Source organism: Pseudopipra pipra, chromosome 3 (assembly GCF_036250125.1).
Source record: "Pseudopipra pipra isolate bDixPip1 chromosome 3, bDixPip1.hap1, whole genome shotgun sequence".
Classification (NCBI taxonomy): Eukaryota; Metazoa; Chordata; class Aves; order Passeriformes; family Pipridae; genus Pseudopipra; species Pseudopipra pipra.
Window position 1 is genome coordinate 14,168,307 of NC_087551.1, and position 25,893 is coordinate 14,194,199.

Sequence of the window (25,893 nt, forward strand, 5' to 3'; positions counted from 1 at the left end):
GTCAGTACTTTCTCTGTTAACATGTTATAAAAGCTATTTGCTTTCTGGGGGATGTTTGCATGGCAGCAGCTCTTCCTTGCCTGCGTGATCTGTGGATTTGTGAGGTTGCAGATGGAAGTGTTAGCAAGGTATCGAACTGCAGATGCTTTCCTGTGTGGTAGTTTTCTGTCATTATGCTGGTATTATGTGAACCAAAATACCTGAGAATTCAAAAGCTGACATCCACAAAAACTGGTGGATCTTGCAGTCTGTGTCTCTGTCAACATGTGAAACGGATTCCTGGCTTAGATGTTGGGAGATCTGCTGGAAATATTGGTGGAACTGATTGGTCATTTGGTTGCCTCTCCTTCTTTTTGAGCTCTATCTGTCTCTTCTCTCTTCCCCTTTTCCTGACAGTTAGCTGTAGCTGTGATACTCTAAAGACTTGGCAAGAAGATTTCCTGCCTACAAACCTATCTTGTCTTGTATTTTTGTATTGGTTTCTTACTACTCCCTGTGATATTGTCTTGATCTCTTGGTTATTTGTATTTATTTGTTAATTTTCTTCTGCTCTTGAAACATTTTCCATTAAAATATTTTGATTTTAAGTATTTTAGAGTGACACTGAGATATCACTGAAGTTATGCTAGAGGTAATTCCTGCAGTGGTTCTTATGGTCACTTCTTGGCTGAACCACTGCACCTATAATTCATATTAGGTGGCTCCAATGTCATGTAGCTTAGATTAAGAATGAAGTAACTCATGTGTGATACATCTGAGTATTGTATTTCTTAAGAAAAAAACTTGGACTAGAACTACCAGAAATAAAGTTTTTTGAGGCATTTAAAGAAGATGTCAGTTAAAATATCACCAAACTTGAAATATGGTACTTTTTCTCTGCATAGGAAAAGGAAGCAATTTTTTGTTTGTAACAGACCAGCTTGAAATAAGCAGTCTGTGATTTTAACCACACTTTCTAAATTTTAAAATTTAGTAAAAAATGAAAAATTAATTATGTAATTTTACAAGGAAACATCACTATTTAGGAAAGATTAGTTTGGTCTGAGGATGGCATACAAATTAGTAGTTTTTTTTCTTTTTTTTGAAAATTATCTGTAAGGAATTAAAAAATCATCTGTTGTAGGGAGGCCCATGTACAGGGAAAAGTGTTTGAATAAAATAGTAATTGTTAAGTGTGGAATCTGCAGAACACAGGGAAGGTGGTTTATATCTTCTTTCTTTGATATCAATATGTTGGATTTCATACTGAAGATAAAAGGAAAATTGAAATGATAATTTCAAGTGAAATTATAAAATTTTTTTGAAAAGGCATAAGTGTACAATAAGTGTAGGTGTGCACTCATTGTGTGAGTTTTTTTAAATGAAATTAAGATTGTGACTTGTTCTGTCCTTCAGTAAGAGCAGTAGTTATTTCAGTAACTTTTTTTTTTTAGGAGAGACTTACTCTTTCTGTGGTATCCCCGGCTTCCTTATTTGAGGAAAATGAGCACTATTAATAAAGTAGCTTTCATTTTTCTTATTTCTCTAAACATTTAACCTGCTATAACTACTTCATAAAGTCTTAAAGTCCCTAAGAAAACAATATAAGTCATTTGTTTCAAGAAGCAGGAAAAGGAATTAAGATCTATTTGAACTTTCTCTTCTTCCCTAGAAGTATGTAAATCCATATTATGAAATAATGGAGAAATATTCTTTCCAATATGTGCAGTACTTTTCTTGAAAAAAAAACTTAGAGATGTTAGCAAAATCTACTTATTGAATGCTTTTTTACTTCTTGTAAAACACAAGAAAATAGGGAAGTACTTAAGTTCATACTCTACAGATGCTACTATTCCCTTAAAAATCTTTCTATCATAATCTATTATTGGTTTATACAGGAATTTATATATCCCAAGACACGTAGTTTAATCTGTTTTCCTTTCAGTTAATTATCACCATTCAAGACAGTGGACAGAGCAGATTTCTTAGAAGGCACAGGATTGAATTGTGAAAATGAATACACAGACCTACCTGGGCTTTGTGTATTATAAGAGATGAATACAATAACTACTAATTTGCTGATGAAGTAGCTTGGCATATACAGCAGGCATCAGTCCAGGATATTTTTATTTAAAATATTTAGAAAAGGTGGTATTTGTGCATTTTACATCATTCCATAGTTCATTGAGTGAAATCTCAGGCTTGTTTATGCAGCTTTTAAGATGAAGTGTGAAGAATAGTGAACTTTTGCAATTATATTTATTTAGCAGGAATAACTGTTTTAATACACTTGAGTATGTCCAAGTGAAGCATTTTAACCTTACTGTGATAAAAAAAAACAAAGGAAAAAACCTCACCTTTGTTAATTGGATGGGAATAAATTCTATTTCTTTGTATTTGGTGTATTGAATGATAAGAAGCTCAGTACCATTAAATATACAGTAGAATAGAAATGAATATCAAGCTTGAATCTTTTTAATAACATTTTTACCTGTAACTAATAAAGAAGAAATGTAATACTAAAATGCAAATAGAAATTCTAATTAAAGTCAGATTTATGTCTGTGAAACTTTACTGTCTCACACAAGGTAACTCCTGATTTAAGTTAATATAAGAAAAGAGGGACTTCTGTCATATTTTAATTTTAATATTCCTGGAATTAAAGTTGCGCGTAGCATAAAGAGTCTCCTCAATTGGAGGGGAGAAGTAATAAGCTTTATCAGCAGACAGTGAAATAATAAATATTATCCAGTGAAATATTAAATATTATCTGAATTTTTTCCTTTGAAATTCTAGGTTTTGACAATAATTTGTTCTAAAGGTGGTCTAGTTACAATTTCACTGTATTTCTATCTAGAAGAGAAGATGTAGCTCTGTCTAATCAAAGGAGTTTTTTCTTTATTATAGTGAAAGCAAGTAGAGAGCTCATGTTTTAAAGATGTTGCTCTTCATTGATCATAACTTTGTGAAGCATAGTTTTGCAAACATGTCCTGAAAAATTAACAAATGTCAAAGAGTTCAGCTCCTTATAGACAGAACAAAAGGAATGGCAATTCCTTTTTGTAAGCGACATTTTTGTTGATAGTGCCATCATCAGATAATCATGTGACTGCTCTTAGATGTGCATGCAAAGCATAATGGTAGTTAATTATGTAAGATGGTTGTTCTGTTCATATAGGTAGAGCATATGCATATTTCTGAGACTTCCATTTCTTTGAATTGCCTTACAGACAGATATATCTGTGCTGTTATGTATCCATCCAATGTTGCAAACAGACACACTAGTGAATAGTAGGGATTATGCCTTTAAATGTCTTGTATGCTGTACATAAAACCTAATAATTGGCACATAAACACTTCCTATGTCACTAGTAACTTCCAGTAAAAGTAAATTTATTGAGAATTAAAAGGTAGACCTTTGATGGTGAAGATCTGCCAAATTTACAATTGTTTGCCTTGTAAATTCAATCTGTGTAGTGTTTGAAACATCTTAAATATATATATATATAAATACATATATATAAATACATATATGTGCGGGTGTGTGGCAGTTGTAAAAGACTATTTCATGTGTTGGATGGCAGTAAAAAGCTCAACTTAGAATCTGTAAATATAGAATTTCCCAACTCAGTGGTATTTTCCCTACTCTCCAGGTTTTGGGTAGCTCCTGTTCCATACCTGCAGTAGGAAAGAGGGGAGGTAGTTCAGCATTGTTGCTTTACTTTGTGGTATTGACTTTTCATTCCTGAATTCTTGCTACAGAAATAGTAAGTTATTGGCATTGTTGCTACAAGTTATTGCTGTTTCTCTTTTAGTTGTGACATGTAATCAGGCCTGTAGAACATTTGTTCACTTACTAGTTTAGCAGTCTGCCAAATTTGAAATGATTAATGCTTTATAACTGGCTAGATATGGACCAAAGACAAAGGAATTGCCCACTTCCAGGGTTCTCTCTTGTGAATTTATAAAGCTTTTTCTGAGAAAAATGTTAGAGCTATAGAAAAAAATTAAAAATCATAGACATAGATCAGAGTAGAAAGTGTTTGTTAGCTTTAACAGAAGGGATTTAAAATTCTTAAATTGAATATTTACTTTTTTATAAAGAATCAATTGTAGGTGCTTAGAATATGTATTACTGACATAAATTACAAGGAGCACATTTGGAATAGTCCTAATGCACAATAAATGTGCAATTGAATCTGGTACCCTTTTGATATGAACACTAAACCTCCTGACTTTGATTATGTCTCTTCTTATTTAGATCACAGTCATACAGTTTGTTTTATACAAACACTGCTATTTCTGTGTGAATGCTACTGGAATAAATAATACTCATTATTTATGATTATTAACAACTTTTGTGTTTAAATGCACAATAAATTTTATATAAATACATGGTGCTTTATGTGTAAGTCTGAAATACACATGCTTTATAGAAAACCTTGAAGTTGGTACTGGTACTGTGCATTATGACCTAATGTGGTAGCTGCTTTCCTAAGGGAGTGGATCTCTTCAAAAAGATGATATTACACTCCAGCAAGAATTGGGGCTTTGATGCAGTGTATTTGTTAGCACTAATTCTGCAAGCTTCTATATACCAAAGATGATAATAGAAAAACATTGGTTCTGCTTATAAAGCACACAATGATACGTGTGTTTGTTTTTGATATGAAGTGGACAGAGCTATATCATTCCAAATGGATGAAAAAGAGTGAGCTCTGAAGACTAGGTAGATGTTCCCTAAAAATAAATTGTTCACTTTCCACTGTGTTGGTTTATTGAGAGTGAAACTACTCCAACTCTATTTGTTAATTGCTGTTTTATTTTCTCTAACTATTTTTTGTAATGGATTGTGTTTGCTTTTTCGACACAGACAAGAAACAGAACCAACAGAACTTTGTTCTTGCTCTGTATGATGATTATTTTTTGTAATTCCACAGATGTATTTAACGGAGTGAAAAAGCAAGGGCACAAATCCAGGCTTTGCTACAGAATGGAAAGCTGCCTATCCCATTTGAGTTCCTTGCTCAGCACTTTCTTTCAGAGGAGTACGATACTATAAAAAGACATGTTTCTACGTCTGTTAGTGCTCTGTAGTAGCTTTCAATTTAAAGGTGAAAGAGGTTCCTGAATAGAGTTTGTCACCCATGAGAAAAAAACAAAACCAAACAACAAAAACAAAACTCCACAATTTTTCTTGAGGAAGCAGTCTATCTATTTGGTCTCTGGGATGCAGACCTTTGCAGAATCTGGTGTATGCTAGCATCGAGTAGCTGTCAGTGTTGCCTGCAGGAATCCAGAAGACTTCAGAAAGTCTGAATTGAAGGATGTTGGGTTTTCAAAGGTTTCTGTTGCATTTTTTAAAGGCAGGAAAGCTTGCACACTTACACTGGTTGATTTATATTGTGAGTGTGAGAATCTAGTAGTAGCAAGAGTGAATCCTTGGCAAGAAAATTTGATTGCTGACTGGTAGACTTTGAGTCTTAGTGGAGGATGGCCACAGGTTCTATGGATACATGCTCAGGAATTAACTAATAATAATTAAAATTGAAATCTGACACATCATGCGTGTACCTCTCATTAGAATCAATTACTTTACTTCCATTATTTCTGTAATGCACTACTTGATTTTATTGGTGTTGGCTCTGACACTACTCAAAAAATGGAGAACCTCCCATTGATCTCCACAGTGCAGAATCAAAGCTGTCTTCAACACAACACACTCAAAGAGCATCTCAATAGTTAAGTAACAGGAGCATTTTCTCTTTTGCAGTAAATAAATAAGGTGCTCAAGTTTAAGGAGACATTATGCTCATGAGGAATTTGAAATCTACATATCTGAATACTGTTCTTGAAATTTTCATGTATAAGTGTTATGTTGGTTTGCACAGCTCGTGAAGCCTTTGTGTACCTTTGCAGACTGTTGGATGCAGCCTGTTTCCTGATCTGCAGCTTTATAACCCTTGATTCTCTATGGCTTCTTTTCTACTGATACCTATAGTCTTTCATATGCAAGGATAATTAATTCCAAGTTGCAAAATGCTGTAAAATTCTTGGATGGCTGAAGCCACATATCTTATGAAGTGGTAGATTATCTTGTTATTGACAGAAGAGTGCAGGGGTTTTGAGTAGGCAAGAGCGATTTATTTAGCTAACTTTAAGCAAGTATGTTGACATCTATAGATATGTTCACCCATTTATATCTCTATTAAATGTAACCAGAAGCTTGACACTTATAGTTTTTAAGATTGTCCCTGTTCTGTAATCTTCTGTTAATCAAAACTGTCACAGTTTTCAAGGAACACTGATAATCTGAAGTGGCTTCCTGTATAAACTAGGTCATTGGGTTTAGCTGAACTGATTTTTCTCAAATACCATAGCCACTCTACTGTTTTCCTTGTCCCACATTTATTTTATATATATATATATATATATATATATATATCTACCACATTTCACAGGACATGATTCTAGTAGTTAAATGGTCTCTCAGTTTTAAGTATCTTCACACCAGAAATAATCTACTTTCACTTTATTCACCTTTGTGGTTGGCCCTATCCTTACCTACCTTATTCCCCCCTGCCATATAGATGCTTTTGAACTGTGACAGCTTCCCACCTCATTGTTAGCTTTGAATTTGAATCCTTTGTGTTTTTCTCTGTGACATATTTTCCAGTCTTTTGGTCATTCTTGCTTATCTTGTCTGTATCTTCTCTAACTTTTCTCATCCTTCAATCTCCCTATATTTTGCAGTTTTATATTCTCCTTCTGAGCAGATTACATTACTAAATGTTAATCTACCAGGAGCATACAAGATTTTTTCCGGAGATATTTAGACTATTCATGTTTCCTTTAAATTAGAAAGCTCCAATTTCCATCCAGAATATATCTGTGTTTCCTGAAGAGTGACATGATAAACATGAATATAAAAAAAAAGAGCAGAATTTGGATACATTATGCAATATTTTAACTACTGCCTTTTAACTGTGCACATTCAAAGTTCAGCTGTTTGATCTCAGTGTTTTTTTCTGCATCTCCTAGGTCAATTAATACACAGATCTCATCTAATTAGCCCTGACTTACAGTCTGATGTAATTGCCACTTACTTCCACTGACCTTAGTAGGAGCTATATCAAGACTTTACTGTGGAAAATCTTACAGACTGATACTTCAAAAAAACACCTTAAACTCAAACAAAAAAAATCTCACCAGCTTTGATCTAGCTATGATCAGACTATGTTAAATGACATATTTATTTATAATGTTTCTATAGCACTTTAAGATCTCTCAGCAAGCAAAATAAGTAAAGTTGTATAAGTTAATAATATGAAAATATGTGAGTATATGTGTTACTTGCTTCCTGAAATGAAATCCTGTGCGGCTTGTTACATGATGTTTAAAGTAGCCAAAAAATAAAGTAAAGAAAATGTTGATTCAATAAGATTACTTGACATATAAATTCCCTATCACAATAAAAGTGAGACAGTGCAGGTATTCTGAAAAAAGTTTTCAAGATCCATGAAGCACCTTTGCCATACACAGAGAAAATGTCCAAAAAGAGTGAGTTTCTTATGAAAGCAGATGTGACATCCATTAATGGTTTCAGATGAACTTAATGAGTAATTTTTTTTTTAACAGACATCAGTATAGATTAGTGTAACTTAATTTACATAGGAGAAACAGAAATGGAATGAGTAAATGGGTTGCCATAATATTTAAAAACACAGTGCTAGGAAACTACTGAATAATTTTCCAGTGAAGAAATATAAACAAAGCAAAACAAACATTAAGCATATTTCAAGTGCCGCTGGAGAAATTCTGTCTCTTCTGAAGATACTCCATATAAAAGGATGCTCATGGGAGATTTTTAACTACCTGCATCTCTGTTGAGTAGCACTTTCAGCAAATTAGCAAGGAAATTCATAAATTACAGCGAAGTCAGATTCACTAAATGGAAAGTAGAGAATCCCAAAAGAGACATCCCGAGTCCATTTCTTGCTGACATGAAAGTGAGTGAAAATGGGGAAAATTGGAGAACTACATCATTACTGACCAAAAAATGGGTTCATGTCAGTAATGAATGCAATTTACTGATTAATTTAAGGCTGTAAGATTCAGGAAGAAGAAACATAATAACATAAAAATAACAACAGTGAGTAAAGAATAGTAAAAAAAATAGTGTTAAAATCTGGAAGGAACATCAGAGTGCTTTGCTAGGGCAATTAAGAGCACAGTGTGGGGTTTTGCAGGTTTAAAATAGGTGACTTTGACTTAGAAATAGATAAACTTTTGAAATACCTCAGTTGTGCTGAAGGGACGTTATACAAAAGGTCAATATTTAAAGCACCTTTAATGGGGAAGATCAAATTCAGACATAGGTCATGGGTCAAGAATCATAAATCTTTTCAACTCACTGTGTGTATAAGTATTTGAAACAAGAAGCCAAAACTGACAGTGATGAATGAAGGAGGCACACAAATATGTAGTCTTCACAACAGTTTTTGAGGGATGATTAACAAATGCTAGAAGTTTATATAAAGAAATATTAACCTGAACAAGGTGGATAGGAGTGTATAGCAAAATCCAGGAACTGACTAATGTAATCACCTTCTGCAACAAAGCAGTAGATGTTGTTTACCTGCACTTCAACAAAGCCTTGGGTAATGTTTCCCACAGCCTTCCCATAGACAAACTGACAAGATAGATTGGATGGGTGATCTGTGAGATGGGTAGGAGGTTGGCTAACAGGCTGCACTTAGAGGGCGACAATCAACAGATTTCACTCAGGCTGGCAGCCTGTAAGAAGTGAGTTCCCTCAGGGGTTGATACTGGGCCTTGCACCACTCAACATCTGCATAAATGATCTTGATCATGGGATTGGAAGCACCCTCACTAACTTTGCCGATGACACCAAACTTGGGTGGTAATATGGACACATCAGAAACAAAAGCCATTTTACAAAGAGACCTGGACAGACTGGGCTAGCCAAGAAGTTTAACAAAGATAAGTGTGAAGTCCTGTACCTAGTATGACATAACCAAAGAGCCCAGTACAGGCTAGGCTTTGTGTGGCTGTGGAGGAGCCTTGCTGGAAGGGACATGGCAGTCCTGATGAACAACAATCCAAACATGAGCCAGTGGTGGGCCACTGGAGCAGCAAAGGGAAATTGGATCCTGATCTACATCCACAAGGATCAGCTCCATTAGGAGCTCTACTCAGCACTTGTCAGGTTGCACCTGGAGTACTGTGCCCAGATCTGGTCTGCAAAATTCAAAAAAGGTGTGGAAAGACTGGAGACGGTCCAAAGAAGTGCCACAAAGATGATCAGAAGAGCTGGAGGATTTGCCCTATGAGGAAAGACTGAAGAAAGGTAGTGTCTTTTCTTTCTGGAGGAGAGAAGACTCGGGGGGAACCTCATCTCACAGCATTCTAGTACTTAAAGGGCAGGTACACACAGAAAAGAACAGTATGTTCGCAAGGAACAGTATGGAGAAGACGAGGAGCAACAGGTTGCTCCGCAAGTTGTACCAGGAGAGATTTTATTTTGATATAAGGAATAAACTTGGTAAAATGAGATCAATAATTGGAAAAACCTCTGCAGGAACATGATGGAGTCCCCACTGCTGAAGTATTCAAGATGCGATTGGACAGGGTGCTAGATAATCTCACTTAGGCTCCCATAAATGGTTAGACCAGCTGATCTTCTGAGGTCCCTTCCAGCCTGGACTTTCTACGAAAAACAAATTGGTGAAAGTCTAAGAGAAAATGTTGATTATCATAAAGACATTAAATTTTTGAAGTAACTGTGTTGTGATAGACAATGATTGCTGATGTGTGAAAGGTGCAGGATATGTTTTTCTGAGTTCAGATCTCTGGTGTAGTTAAGAGGTAATAATGGAGAAAGAAGAGAGAGACAAAAAAAGACCATTTTCCTTTATAAACCATCTGTTCTGAAGCATTTGAAATGAGAATAGAAATATTACCAAAGCATACTTGTTATCCAGGATATTTTGATTATAGGTTATGTTTTGTTAATACAACGTGTTTATTAATAATCCTTTGTGGTTAGGACCAGTTATTCAAAATTATTGTATATGAAGATTGGGGTTTTTGCTCCCCCATAAAATAGCTAACTGTTTTCTTTTCTTATTTGGAATATTTGGTTCCGTAGATCTTTTTTGATGATGTGACAACAGTGAACATTTGCTCTTAGAAAGGTGTGCGATGGGGAAAGGACTTTTTCTGGGCTATTTTTTTCTAGCAACTGCAAATATTAATTTCTCTGACAGTTATTTGGAATGTGTAAAGCAATACAGCACTCCAAGGAAGACCAACAGCATTCAAGCACAGAAACCGATATGCTGAGGGAAAATGTCTGTTTTTCTCCTTTACAATAACTATAAATATTTGAAGAGTATAAATGCTGAAGCACAGAAGCACAAGGGGAGTAATGTGATGGGATTACTAAAGTGAAAATTCAGATTGGATGAGTATTAGAAAAAGTGATTGACAGTGAGAATAGATTATGTAGTAGAGCACTTTCCCAAAGGTATCGGTAAAAGGCCTGTCTCAGTCTTCGCTGAGATGCTTCAGAGTAGATTGTATAAAGAAGCAAAAGCTATTCTGCAGGGAAACATCCTGTTCTTGGAGAGCTGTGCCGGAGGACTTAATAGATTTGCTACAAGTCATTTCTGTGAATCATTTAGAGATGTGTTACGGATTTTTTTCTCATTGAAAGTAGTTCTATAACATTTCCCACTTACCCCACTCAGTGGATCATGGTGAGTGTGTGTTCTTCACAGACTTAGTAAATCAATATCCCATAATAGTATTTTACATACATTATTCATTACATTTTTATGAAATAGAACGTTTTAAAGAAGAGGAGGAGATAGGGGAGTGTGAAAGATGTAGGATGTTTGTGTTCTGGCATAGGGAGTGTTTGAGGAGGCAATTCTGGAAGTTTACAGACCCAGTGAAGAGATTTCAGTGTGACCTCAGTTTCATTCCTTACTCCAGGTATTTTTCTTCCTACATTCTAAGATTCGTAAGCATTCTGGGTATTAATATTGTCTTAAAATGTACAACTTGGAAGGATACAAAGGAAATGCACACAGAAGGTATTAGGAGTATACTTCCTTAAAGGACATGACCTTCAGAAAGGGCACTTTTTCTCCTAGATACTAACAGTATTTCTCCAAGGACTTGCTTTGCCTGGGCACAAGCTGGACAGAATCAAAGGAGGCTGGGGAGTGTAGAGGCCTAGAAAAGTGGGCTGTCACAGGCACTTTTTCAAGAATTTCAAGTGAATTCCTCTTTAATGCATATTATGTTCTGAATATTTACCCTTTGAAACACCAGTAGGAAGGACATCTATTTGATACTGAATAACCCTTGGTGTTCACAAACTTCTGGTGTAGGTCTGCTGCTGTGGAGGCTGGAAATGATGTGTGTTATCGATTATCTATTATTCCTTTCTGCTTTTAAGAACTATCTAAGAAGAAGAAATTAAAAGTACTCGTGGACGCCTTTTGGTCCCTTGATGTGCACTTGAGCAACATCATTGGTGGTGTGCCTACTTGTTTCCATGCCCTTTTCCCCCTCTTCTTTTTAGTCTGCCCATGCAGAGATGCCAGAGCTTGGAAATGACTGAGCCTCTATATGGGGTGTTTCAAATAATTACCATAAGGAGCAGCATGTTCCTTTTCATTAACACAATTCTTATGGAGAGTGCTCATTTTGTGTTCCAAAGATGGAAAAATAAATTTTAGTCTGCCTCCCTTCTTGTCCCATGTGCCCAGTGTGCATATGTTTTTCAGATAATACAAGGTGCAGGTCAGCCACTGCTGTGTTCATAAATATTCATACCTATATAGATGGGGGGAAAAAATAAGTGACAGGTTAGCATAAATTAAATATTCAGCACAACTCAGCAACTTGAGGATTAAAATGGAAATATGCAAGATACAGGAAAAGCTGTTCCAAGAAAATGTTTGAAAAGAAAATACTCCTCTGTATTTCATCTGTCACTATATTTGGTAAAAAAAAAAAAAAAAAAAAAAAAAAAAAGGAATGTTTTGCTCTGTATGAGATAAGGCAAATGAAAAAGATTGCAAAATGCAGACTGGATTTCAAGAGCCAGCCAATAAACTGACAAAAGTAGCTGAAACCTGGCAGGAAGATTTTGATGAGTCTTGTTCCTCCAGAATCATAGAACAGAAAGTCTCAAAATGTCTTTTTCCTGGACATTGTAAAACTGCAAACATTGTTTCTTTAGTCAAGATTCTTCCTTACTGGAAATACTAATCTTTTTAAGATCATATAATCCAAAACTGTGAGTGAGCAGATTTGTTCTGTGCTTTTTCAGTTTTCTGCTTTTAGGGACACTTGCAAACTTCACTGAGTTCAAAAAGCAGTATGTCCTAATATTATAAAGACAGAATATTGAAAAGGAATATTTATTTATGAAATGGAATTCTAAGATTCTCTTTTAATTTAGACTGTTTTAAGACAAGAGTTAGACAATCTAATTACTGTTTGTGCTATAAAATCTATACTGTTCTATAGGAAAAAGACCCTAAAAACAAATGTTCTCTTTCCAAGAAAGAGAACATTTTACACATTTCATATGTGTAAAATCTACTGAGGACTGAGGTGCTTCTTTGCCATTTAGATGGTGCATGTTTTCAAAGTTTTAACTGGATAGCTTGAAAGTAATAATGAGACAAGGATTATTTCTTTACTTCTCAGATAGTAAAGATTAAATATATGCTTTAAAACATTTTAATGAACAAGATTTGTAGAAGTATAAAAATCTGTGTGTCCTTATGGAGCCAATCCTGATATCATCTATTTGTCAAACTAAAAACATAGCTATTCTTTGACTTTTTTGCAATTTTTTCAATATGTTAAAATAAAAATGGATGTTAAAAAATAAACCTAACCCAGTTACTAAGTCAATTACATAAATATTTTAGTGTTGTAGTGTGCTCAAAAGGGCATATACTTTCATTCTGAAGTCCATAGTCAGTTTTTCAGGCATTTGCAGCTCTAGATAGGTTTCCCATCCAAAAACAAATGCTTATTTTGATATCAACTGAGAATCATAGCTTGTACAAATTTATTTTTTTTAGTTACACGTACAGCTCAGGTATCTTCAAAGTTACACATTATAAGGTTATGCCTATGAAGAGAACTATAAAACAAATTGAAAATAACAGATGACTTATGTGGTCACCTAAGTATTTGAGCTCAACCAAATTACTAGCACATTTGACACCTTAAATTTTTGCAGAAATACTTCTTTTGTATCTCTGTTTAGGTGTTCCATTCTTATCAATTTCAAGAATTGAAATGTTGATATAATCAAGCTGATAAGCTGATCATTGTTATTTCAGCTAAATAAATATAGCAGAGATGAACAGGACCACATTTTTGGTTGTTTTTTTTTCCCTGACCTAAGAAATAAATAAAAAACACTTCGTACTTTAAGATGTCTTGTAAATTGGTTCCAGTTTAGCAGTGGGAACCTATGATGCAATTCTTTATGCCGATGATGCAGTTGAAAAAGATAGTTTTGCAATCTCTAATTCAATTATGAAGTAAATGTCAAACTTAGCTAAGTAATGGTTAAGAACAGATACTCCAAGTTTAAATAAATCACTTTAATCAGTATGCCATCCTTTCTTTTCATATAGGCTCAGAGGAAGTTGTTAGGAAGCATAAGACTTGCCAAATTCGTCATTCCCTTGAGACAGACTTAGAAATAAGTTGACTTACAGCAAAAATCATAACATGAGACTACTCTATCTGTTGAGTCAGATTATTAATATCAGGGCCTGCTAGGAATTTTAGTTCCCAAGCTTGTATTTTGAGAGCATATTGCCATACTCAGCTAGGGGACAGTGTTGAGAGGTCAGAGGTGGAGGAATGTAAAAAATATCCTTTGGTGGTTAACTGGTTATAATTTTTCCTTTTTGTAAGGTTAGATACATTTCTGTCAAAGTGAATTCCATGAGGAAAACGAGACATTTTAAAATTTCCAATTTAGAACCCTTGTCGTCTTAATTTTTACTGGTTTGTTTTTAAATATTCTTTCATTGTTTGAAAGAAAGCTTGAAATTTAAAGAAAGTGAGCAACTTTTCAAACCATCTCTTTATAGTTCAATATGGAAAAAAAATAATCTGATTAACACAGAATTATTTTTTTTCTGAAAGTTAAAAAGTACCATAGTATGTTGTGTTCATCCCTTCAGTTCATCCCTTCCTTTCTTATTTAAATTTGTTTGGATTCTAGAGAGAGGGCCATATTTTCAAAAGAATACTTGACTGTTTGATTAAGGTCTTTAAGGATCTTTGTGCATACTGAATATCCAGATGTACTCTTTAAGCACTGTTCATGTTTTGTTCTTGGGAACTAAATCTGTCACTTCTACATATTGGTAGCAGCACTGAAAGGTTCAAGAAAAAGGTGGCACAAAAAAGCAGAGCTTGTACTTTTAAGATTCTCCTTTTTAAGTGGAAGCTTTCAGGAGATGCTGGGGTGAGACACGTGTTCATATTTTGTAAAGCAGTCATTTATCAGTGGTGTATGTCCTCCTTGGTAACACAGAAAGAATCCTTCACAGAAAGGAAGGGAATACAACAGAAATAACATGAACAGGTCAGGTTTCACGAGAGCAAATTATTAACATCAATGTTTCTGAGCACAATGTGCCTCCTGTCAGCCTTTTGGTATTTTTCACCTTTGTGAACCACCCGTTTGAAAGCCTAACATTTCCAGAGACTGGATGATGTCATGGGTCTGACACCAGCCCAAGGAGAGAGGGTGTGCTCTTCTTGTTTCTGCTGACATCATACAGGTACACACAGTAACATTTAGTCTCATGCCCTGGTATTATTTATTGGTATATACTAGAATTAATACCTTATATAGATATTTTTACCTTATATAGATATTTTTATATGTACCTTATATTAGATATTTTATAGATATTATACCTTAAATAGATATTTTTTCACATTATTTATCATATATAGATTTTATTCAAATCTGGTTTTCAGTCAGAATGAGACTACTCTTAATTTATTTTCTGTTGAAAGGCAAATGCTTTTCTTCTTTGTGGGTACAGTAATCATGAGTCCCATACTGCAGAGTTTTACCTGCTTATCTGTTATCTACTCCTGAATTAAAGTTTTTATTAGTCATCATCAACTTCTTGTTAAATAATTTTGAATCAGCCTTTATATAGTAGGCTTTCTCACTACCTGGTCACTTCAGTGGGACCAAGGCCCCACTACAGAGAGCAGAATCTTGAAAGTAATTTTGGCAAAGTTTTCCAAAGAAAATGAATGTTGCAACTCTTTGCATAATCTCGTATTATTTTTTGGAATGGAGTTACACTGAAATGAACATGAGCAATAGTTGCTAGTATAGATGTGGCTACCTAAACTCTTTATTTAGATTTCATGTATTCCCTTTATGATTTTTTTAATACATGCCTAATTTAGCACATGTCATGTGTAGTTCCAAGAAAGTATTTTAGCAAAAATAGAAAATCATTTTTGCCTGATGTTTTTTCCGAGGAAAAGCCTGTTTTCCTCCCACTTTTCTGAAGTGGTATTTCAAAATATGCTTTATATTTAAAGTAGCTTCGAGTTGAAGTGTTTATTTGAAATGAAAACTAAAAAATCTCAAACATCTAAAGGTGAAAACAAATGTCAGAACATTGCTGAGCCATTCAATTGATGTACACAATGACATGGGGAAGCGAGAAATGCATAATTGCACTGTCTACCCTTGACTCAGAATTAGTACACTTCACAGATATTTTCAAAAAAACCACTGTGAGGTGTATTTATTGTGACAGACATATAATCAAAAGTATTTTAGGAAACGTATAATATTTGCAGAACAATATACTTTTAAAAGTTTGCATATGTGTTAGATTGCAATAAGCAGTAGTAACTTGTGTAAAGGTGCTTGTTGATAGTTCATTTGATGTGGGAAGCTGCTCTTCCTGAATGTAATTGGACAAACATTGTTGTGGTATTCTTTTTGCTGATTATCTGTCAAAAGAATTGATTTTGCTTGAGGCCAAGGACCTCTTGTTCGGTGCCAAACCAAAAGTAAATTGTATTGTCTGACATTTCTTTAGCGCTAAGCTGACACCAAAGTCTCAGACTTGGAGGTCAGCAAGCAGATTCAGACCCTTTAAACACCATACTTAAGTATATATGCTCTGCTCCATTTGCTCACTACAGTGAGATGGCATGTCCTGAAAATCAAATAATACATCCCTCTTCCTTATACTTATAGTGATAATTAATTTGGATTAATTCAGCAAGTTTATTTTGGAGGACAGCTATAACCTCAATAAAATTTATTAGTGTGAAGATGGCCCATAGGAAGACTCTGGTTAAAGATGCCTTTAAATATAAAAGAGATGCCTTTAAATATTAAAGAGATGCCTTAGAAATATCCCATGAGTTGATTATTTTCTGGACAATATATGCTTTTAGCCACACATGTTGCACTATACAGAGCATTGTTTGAGGTTGGAAGGGCCCTGCTTTTCCTCTTGCTTCTCTGTGTGAGTACTGTTTCTTCGTTTGTCATTTTGGAAAATATAGGTTGTTTAGAGAAGGAATGTGAGCACAGAATGGAGTGCAAAGGAAGGCAGTGGCAGCAGCCTCGAGGTGTACCTTTCTGTCATTGAAAAATGGTGCAGGAAAAGCTGCTGCTGAATAACATGTGGCAGCTTGATACCTTGTGATGGAATTATATTGATAACCTTGCCTGCAAAAGTACTACAGGAAACTTAGTCTCCAGTTTTCATAGGTATCTGAGAAGGCAAAGATTGTTTCAAAACGCTGATCTGAAGAGTTACTGACATTGCAGTATTGGAAAGCTAAAAGGATACGTTAAAAGGATTCTAAGGATTCATAAGAAATTGTAGGTGAAGGTAGGGAAGAATTTTCCTGAATGTCTTCCATTCACGGAGTGCCGGTCACTCCACTAATGAAAGGAAAATTAACAGTGTAGTTAGTGGGTGGAAATTTGATTTTAACTTTTAGTTTAAAAATATTTGCCTATCAAGGTAGAGCAGAATTTAGCCAACAGATGCATAAATTGTAACTATATTAATATAAAAAAAGCCACATTAAAAATCAGAGAGCTGTTAAGGTAGCTGGGTAATGTGCTGGGTCTCAGAATTGGAGAAGGAAAGTTTCTGTAGCTTGTCAACAAGTAGCCAAATTCACTGTACCGATAGTCAGCCAAAAGAGCTGAAAGGGAATGATAGTATCTATATGGAAGCTAGCCAGAAGTTCATATAATAGACATGGCAGTTCAGCCTAGGATTAGAGGTCTGTTTTCCCCTCACTGGAACAGAAGGTTCTTTCAAACCAGGAATTGGGAAACGGAGATGAGTCCAAAACAGAAAGCAGCCAGAAACACCCTCAGCCAAGAGCTAGCTATTCAGCTAGAGGCAAGAGTAACCTATACAGGTGAGAGAGAAGGGGAAGAAGAAGCCAGTTGGGTATTTATTATTCTGGAGAAGTAATAAGTTAGTAATAAGTTGGCAGCTACTAATAAACTGATGGCAGAGGCTGAAGGAAGGAAGGAAGTAAAGCTAGTGAGGGGTGGAATAAACCTGCCTCATTTCACCAAAGGATATACAGAATTGGCAGTTCCTTCTGTGTGTTTTTAATTATGTCTAATATGGAAAAAAATATTTGTTCAAATATTTCAGATATTCAGTGCTAACTGAATTTTTTAACAAGGTTTTGTTAGTTTGTCTCCAGAGCACTGACCTCCTAAACCTGGATTGTGTTGGGTTCATTTTAGCTTTCCTCTTTAATTCAAGATTCATTCTTTTTCTCTTTTTGTGACAACTTCTATTTTAACTTGTATAATTCCTACCCTAATGAAAGGTAGCTCAGTTTTTAAGTAAATGTGTCATGTTGCCTTCAGATGCATTGGAGTTTACATTTCTTAGAACATTAATTTTTGCATTTATATTATCTTTTCCTTTTTCCATTATTTGCTTCTGTATTTTCTGACCTTGAATTTAAAGCTTTCAGTGCTAAAGATTGGTAAAATCTAGCATATAATGAATATTATGCTAAAGAAATAAGGCTTCAACCCTACAATGATAATAACTGTGTTCTACTTTACAGTACCTCTTTCTTGCAGTCTTTAAAGAGTTCTTTTGCTTGATCTTGGGTAAGAATAGTTAATGGAAAAAGAGAAAAAAATAGCATATTTCTGACTTTGCTGCAGAATTAGTCTTTGGTAACTCTTGCTGCACTGTGAAAGATAGAAGAGGAAAAAGCTGAAATCCAGCACAATAACTGAGTCTCCTGTAGACCTTTCTTTTCCCAAAGAGTCATTGGACATAGCATATCATTTGTTTTCTTTTTTAGACCTTATACAATATATAATGCAAAGCTACTTTTCCCTCAAATAATACATTTTATTTTCCTTTTAGTGATTCTTGTGTCTCTTGTTTTTGTTTCATGACTTATGTCTTGGTAAAGGCTTTATTCTTACTTGGGAGCCAATTGAGCTTCTATGGAAGCAACTTGTTCCTAAACTCTGCAATTTAGCTGTTGCCAAGAAATTTCTATGAGTCTTTGCCATGGGAAGTTAAAAAAAAAAAAAAAAAGGGAACTTGAACCCATTTCTTAAAAACAGAAAGCATAGCAACCACAGTCAGAAACATTTAGCTATCTGGCAGCAGACAGTGGGACATACAAAGAATAACAAAATAGTCTATTGAAGAGGGGAAAAAAGACTTGTGGCCACAGCAGGGTGAAAAACATAACAATCCCATTATCAAGGTTGTTAGAAAAAAAAATGTTGATTTTTTTTTTTCTAAGTTCTGCCAATATATCATGTTAAACGATATGCCAGTAACTTAGAACATAAAAAGGTTTCTGGCATCCCCTTTAAATGTCTCTATTCAGACAGTCAAAGTGGGAGAGAAAAGAAACAAACAGTTCTGGGATCTGCATTCAAAACTCCAGCAAAAGAGACTAGTTTGCTTAGAAGGTCAGCTATCACAACTGTATTAATTCTGCAAATAGCTGACATGCATTAAACTGAGGTGACTTTCCCAGCACTGCACAGTGAATCTAAATTCATATTTACAATATATCTGTAACTTTGTTTCTATTAGTACTTGTTTTTTTCTACAGCTGTACATATCCATTAACAACTTTTTTTTCTTGCCTTAGAGTAATTAAGGGATCTTCTCTGTATCAAATTGTGTGTTATTTGTTCTTCTGGGGTTTTTTTGGATTGTATTTTTTGGTTTAGGTTTGCTGGTTTTTTTTCATTCTTTTCACATCGTTATTAGGGGGTAGGATAGTGATGGTTGTCAGATAGTCTACAGTGGACCTTCAGGTGTGTTACTGAATTCATAGTGGAATTCCATATAATTATGCTAATTTTAGCCTGGTTTTGGTACTCAAAATGACCCCCTTTCTAAATGCCTCACCCTACCACCACCACCACACATGCACACAACATCAGGAGAATGAAAAAATTTCACTTGAGAATGAATAAGATGTTCCCTTGGAGCTTTCAATATACCTGTTAATCTCTTCTCTGTGTTCAGATAACAAAGCTGGTTTACAGTGTTGAGTAATCCTAGAGGCTTGAGTAGCTGTTGTCATTCATGTTGTGTGCTTTGACATTTTATTCAAAAATGCATCCCATTGCAAGCATTTGAACTGGGGCTCCTTAAGTTTTATGTAAATAGTCTGTAGTTTATTGTGTTCATTGATATATTCATTTTTCATGCTTGAAAACCAATGGAGACATTAGCAAAACGACAAGCCTCCTGTGAGAAACTGACATTCATGGATTAGTTCAAAACCATAGAGCAAATACTGAAAAAAATACTTGAGAATTCTTAGTGGTTAGTTTTGCCTTTGGATTTCCGGGGAATGCGGTGCTATGTGCACCAGGTAGTTCTCAACGAGCGTGGAAATTCTAGTGGCTGTTAAAGCAAGCTGATGAAAATTGCCTCAGGCTTCCCATAATGTAAATCTCACTGTTAGACTTTGTGACATCAGCAAGTTATCTCCTGCTGACTCCACTGTGCAGCATAAACCTGTAGGGTAGCAGCAACTACCTGAGCCATTTTGGATGATACTAATCTCCATTTTAGAGAATTAACTGTCATTGTTTGCACTAGGTAATCCAGGTTTTGTGAAAATATAAAAATACTAAAATACTGCTTTATGGTAAGATAAAAATTTATATGATCCAGTTTTTAACAGATTTTGATACTAGATTTATCCACTCATTCAAATTTAAAGAAGCATTTTTCCTCACCTCCCTGTTAAGTAAACAGGCAAGCTCTTCGGAGCAAGATCATAATGGTAGGTGCTCTGAACTCCTGGATTCTCTATGATGCTGCAAATCAGGGGATGTGATTAGCTCCTCAAGGATCATTTTTGATTTTAATAATATGAAGTAATTTGAAAAAAATGCTTCGTAGTAATTTAAAGGATTTTAATCACAGTGATGGAAAAGCTGTTGCTGGCAGAGTTGGTCAGTATTCTGAAATATTTGAGGGTAATACCTTTCTTCACTCACAGTGTTTGATGTGGAAAGGGCTGCACATTGAATTGAAAATGGTGTTGAAATCAGAATTCTTTCACATCTTTTGTGGTTTTCAATCTCATGAGATATGGTCAGTGGAAAGAACTGTTAGGGTTCTGTTTATTATTTGTTTTAATTTATTTTTATTTTTTAATTTGATAATTGAATGTTTGTATATTTAGAATATGTCCCTAATATGAATTTCTTCTCTTTTCCTTCACCTTTTCTCAAGGTCATTCATAAATTTATATATTACTGGTTTAATAATGTATTTTCTTTGGCTGCTCTGGTACATTTTTTGTTGTGAAGGCACCAACCATGACCACCGTCAGGGTCTGTAATGAATACTTGATATGCTTCTGTAGTTCATTGAATACTAAGGCCCTGGCTTGCAAAAAGCTGTATACATGATATATCTTTGGGAAGCATGAATTAATTTAGGTTATGCTCCAAGATGACCGCAGACCATGTTAAAGAGTGCTGAGCTTAAGGTAATATTCGCTGTCTCATAGCTGGACTTATTTAAGACTCAGCACCATGATATTGCAAGTTACCCAGCATGTGGTTGGCCTAGATGGTAGCAAAGGAAGCTTGTATCTTGATTGTAAAATGATATATAGTTCTACCCTCTCTTAGAAACCAAATTTATTCCTTGCTTTGGATAGCTTGGTTGCAAGTTATGTGGAAATTGCTAACGGCTCCATTTCTCTTTAAAGTTTAGGTGACCTTTTACAGTTTCCAACAACAAGGTAACTATATATTTTAAAGACTGAGGTCTTGAAATTTACTTAGTATTAAGAAGAATACAGTGAATAAAAAACAAATTCAAGGTGCTCTTAATAGCATAACACAGTTCCCTGGGGACTGGCAGCTTCACATGCAGGAAACTTATATTGTTGCTCAGGTATGAAAGTGAGTGCAAGAGCAAGCAAGTTATTACCAGAGTCAACCCAATAGATGCTTGTAAAGCACATACCAGTGCAAGGATACAGACTGCAGGTTGTGTGGGAGTAAAGGTCAATGGGACTCAAATATTTCTCCATTCCAAATCACCTTCACTTGACTAATTCTGGATCCATGTCTCTAACAGAGGGAGAATATACTGAGTTAATACTAAAGAACAATATGTTGTGCACCTCAGATGGGAATAGTGGATAACATAAGCCCTATTAAAAACATGTTTGTCCTTATGTACCCAGAGGGAAAAAAAAAAAAGGCAAAATGATTGGATGAGTAAATTATTTGTACCCTAGAGGCTATTACTTCTACAGCATATACCTTCATGAGTTATAAAGCAGATATTCATCTCAGAATTATTCCTTACTGTTCAGTTGTTTTCCACAAATTAACGATGAGTACTTTCTGTGAACATACTGTTTTCCTCCTTTTTGCTGTGGTTCACTGATGGCTGAGTACATTTTTCATGAACAGAGAGAGGGGTAAGAATCTAAGCATAACACTAGGAAATGGGCTCCCAAATGCCAGCTGTGTTCAGTTAATAGTTTACAGTTCTTTTCAGTTATGGTTCATATATTCCTCTTTTAATACTAATTATCCATGATAATTCAGTTCCAAATTTTCCATTTAGTAAGATTAAAGGAATATAAGCATTCTAAAACATAGGACACAAGCACGCTAAAACTTAGATATAGGCTTTATTTAGTTTCCATGCAATGAATGTAATAATATGCAGTCATTTGCTTCTCAGTAGCTATGGAGTTTCAGTTGTGGAATATGGAAGTTAGAAATTGTCATATGCAATATTTAGGGATTCCAAGAATGTTTTGATATAGGTGGCATAAAATATTTGTCACTCTTACTAAATTGTTCTAGCAATTTTTCTCTCCTATATATTAAGCTACTTGAAGAGTTGGTGACAAGTTATTGAGAAAGCAATTGCTAGTATTCCTGTTTGCACTTTGTCCATTAGGTTCTTGTTCAAAGACAACATTTATTACAAATTATTGTTTATGAGTTGGCAAATGACTTCAGACTTTAGCCTGCTCAGTTTTTCTAACAAGGCTATTAACTCCTAATTTTAATATTCAGTCAACCAGCTTTCATTAATATCAGACAATTTGATTTGTCCATAAACAATAAAATTTCTTTGTACATTTACTCACCTTGTCCTGGCACCTATTCTTGTTTAGTAGATAATTAAAAAAAGATTTTCTCATATTCTTTGTTGCCTTATTTACTTTCATTGTCATCATATGTGATTTAATTCTGATAAGAGCCCATTTGTTCCTTTTTTTGGTTTGTTTTATCGTATCCTCTGGCTACTATTTAATGCTTTTCAGTCTAATCTAGAAAGGTTGTCCCCTGTAACTTCTTGAAATTAAATGAAAGCTCTCCAAAATCCCTTTTGCCCTAGAAAGTGGCCAATGTTTTGTGAGATCAGGTATCTCTAAGAAACCTACTATTATGCTGACTTCTTGCTTCATTCTGCTGCCTTTTGGCTTTCTTCACTGTAAAGACCAGAAGTCACACCAAAGGGAGATCACCTGTGTGTGCTTATTCTCCAGTACTCTTCTAAATTCCTTTGCACAGTCTGTGATATCTGAGGTGTTATGGATGTATTTGATAAATGGAAATATGTATCCTTACTCTCTAATATTAAAATTTAGTCCAATTCTATTCACTTCTGAAGTCTTCAGTTGAAGAATGCAACATATTATCTGCCTCTGTGTGGCAGAGTATTATTTCTGCAGTCAGCAATCCACAGTGAGGTTTATCTGTTGTCTTTGGAGACACAGCTCCCATGGAAACAGCATTACTTGCACTCAACTCGGTAATAAAATGAAGAAATAGGCTTATTTATTAGCTATTAGGACACATTTTAATGCAGGAGAATAATTCTGCCATGTCTTATGCTGAAATTTGCAGCGTGGATAATGACATAATTAAAAAGAACAATTCTTACAGTAAAAAATTGTCAGTCTATCAATCATTTCTTTAGTGTTCTAGTATCTTTAAACACCATTTTTTGAGAGCAACTATCACTTACGGGGTATGCCATCTCAGATTGGCTGTATGTAGTGTTTTGATTTCTAACAGTAGCACAGTTCTGCAGTGCATCCCCTGTGTCTTCTGCTTCTGTGTGTCAGAGCGGGTTTCATTTGAGTTCAAACTAGGTCTCAGAGGAAATTAATCCAGAAGCTCTATCCTGAGTGTTCAGTAAGCATTTTCTAACCACTAATAGGGGTGTAAGGTCCGAATCAGTGATTGGTCCCCTGAACAGCTTCGAACTACACTGTATAGCAGGAATATTGGATCAGGGGCCAGACATGTTCTAGTCCTGAATGGTATAGATCTGTAGATGAAGAAGCCTCAGTACAAAGTGCTTGGTTTTGCTGAGCTGTTACCTTTTCTTCAAATTGCTTTTTAATGTAGGGCTTAACCTTAGAAACAGAGAAGGTTTAACTTTTGTCGCTCTGGGGTCATAGTCAGCCATTCAGTGATATTTTAGCTTGAGTGTATCATTTACTGAATAATTAAAAATATTGACAAAATACTTGTGCACTCCTTTGGTATTAGGGAGCTTCATTTAAGCAGCCCTTGTATTCTGGATAACTCAGAAATAGCAGCAATTTCAGAATATACTAATAAAGACTAGAACCCTGGGAAATGTTTTTATCATGACCGGCTTCTCTGGAGCAAGTAAAAATGTAATTTGAAGCAAGAATATTTGCTGCAGAGGTCAATTGGATTTAAAACTAATATTGTCTTTCATTTTTATCAGAAAAGTCTTCAGTCAGGGAAAATATGTAAGTTGATTTATTTTTTGTCCAGTTGAACTGGCTCAAAGATTTCTGTGGTTTTGCCTGTTTTGATCTGTATGACACTAGTTTGCCTATCTTATAGCTTCATGGATACCATGAACACTGTTTTTCCTCAGCCCCAAGGACAAACTGAAAAGATGTTAATTTATGAGATATCTGACCTTGGTATATTTTCTGTGCGTGAACAGAAGAGTTAAGGCAGTGACAAAGGGTTTTAGAGGAAGAAGAAATCCTATACTTCTCTATTGTAGCAGAATGGCTGTGCAAAGAGGGTTTTTAAGTAATCAAGGCCACACAAGCTAATTTGCAACTCATAGTATAAATTATGTGTAGATTCTTTCAGGTTGTTAGAATTAACTCTAGGGATATTTTTAGAGCAACTTTGTTTGGTTTAATGAAAACAATTATTAAATCATTAGTCAATGAAAATACTTATTAATTTTGTGTGTATGTAACTTATCATATTCATATATAATCATTATTATCCTTTAAATAATGTGCCTGTTCAGGATTATATCTTTTTGGTTAAAATGGTCAGGTTTCTTTGAGTAACTTCTCTGCTTTGCTTGCAGGTTGTATATAAAAATAATGACGTCAGGTTGGAGTTATCTCGACTTGCCAAGCAAGGAGATCCTAAAATGAAGATTCATGGGGTTGTAGCTTTTAAATGTGAGAATGTTGCAACCTTAGATCCAATCACATTTGAAACACCAGAGTCATTCATCTCTTTGCCAAAGTGGAATGCCAAGAAAACAGGCTCAATATCATTTGATTTTCGTACAACTGAGCCAAATGGCCTAATTCTTTTCAGTCATGGGAAACCAAGGCACCAAAAAGATGCCAAACATCCACAGATGGTGAAGGTTGATTTTTTTGCCATTGAGATGCTTGATGGCCACCTCTACCTGCTCTTAGACATGGGATCAGGTACTATAAAAATAAAAGCCTTGCAGAAGAAGGTGAATGATGGTGAATGGTACCATGTGGATTTTCAACGGGATGGACGGTCAGGTAAGTTTCTTTTCTTAGCATTCAGTATTTTTTTCCTTTTGTATCTGAGGGAATACAGGGTACATACTAATGTTGTCACAATTAGAGTTGTGCATCATCTGAAAAGTAAGGGAAATAAAAGAAGTCATTATTGTCAGGTACCAGAATACACTAATTTGCTGAGTAAAATATCTTATGTTAACATTATTGGGTAATCAAGTACTTAATCTTGCAAATAAGTCTGTTCTGTACTTGAAAAACCAATCGTAATCTCCCTCTGTGCTTGCTTACACCAAATAGCTGAAGTGTCAAATTTCAACAATGAAAATAAAGAAAAAAAAGGATTACTGAAAGTAATCTCCAACACAGGGAATAGCTGGCCTACAGAAACAACACCGAAGTTCCAATCATGTCAGCAGGTCTCAGCATAATTAAATGATATGCTAATGAATGGCTAACAACACATATCAGCAGAAATGAAAATAATTGCCATGCTGCATTCTGTCAGTATGATTCATATTCTGTAGT

General features: G+C 35.0%; 1 protein-coding gene across 37 annotated transcripts in view; it reads left to right on the forward strand.

Moving 5' to 3' along the window:
• NRXN1 (neurexin 1) overlaps positions 1–25,893 on the forward strand; it is a 711,526-nt gene that overhangs the window by 256,583 nt on the left and 429,050 nt on the right. For all 37 annotated transcript variants that reach the window (XM_064647916.1, XM_064647918.1, XM_064647926.1 and 34 more), the window contains one exon: positions 24,948–25,386. In XM_064647916.1, the coding sequence (XP_064503986.1) occupies positions 24,948–25,386 (439 nt within the window). The remainder of the gene's footprint in view (positions 1–24,947; positions 25,387–25,893) is intronic.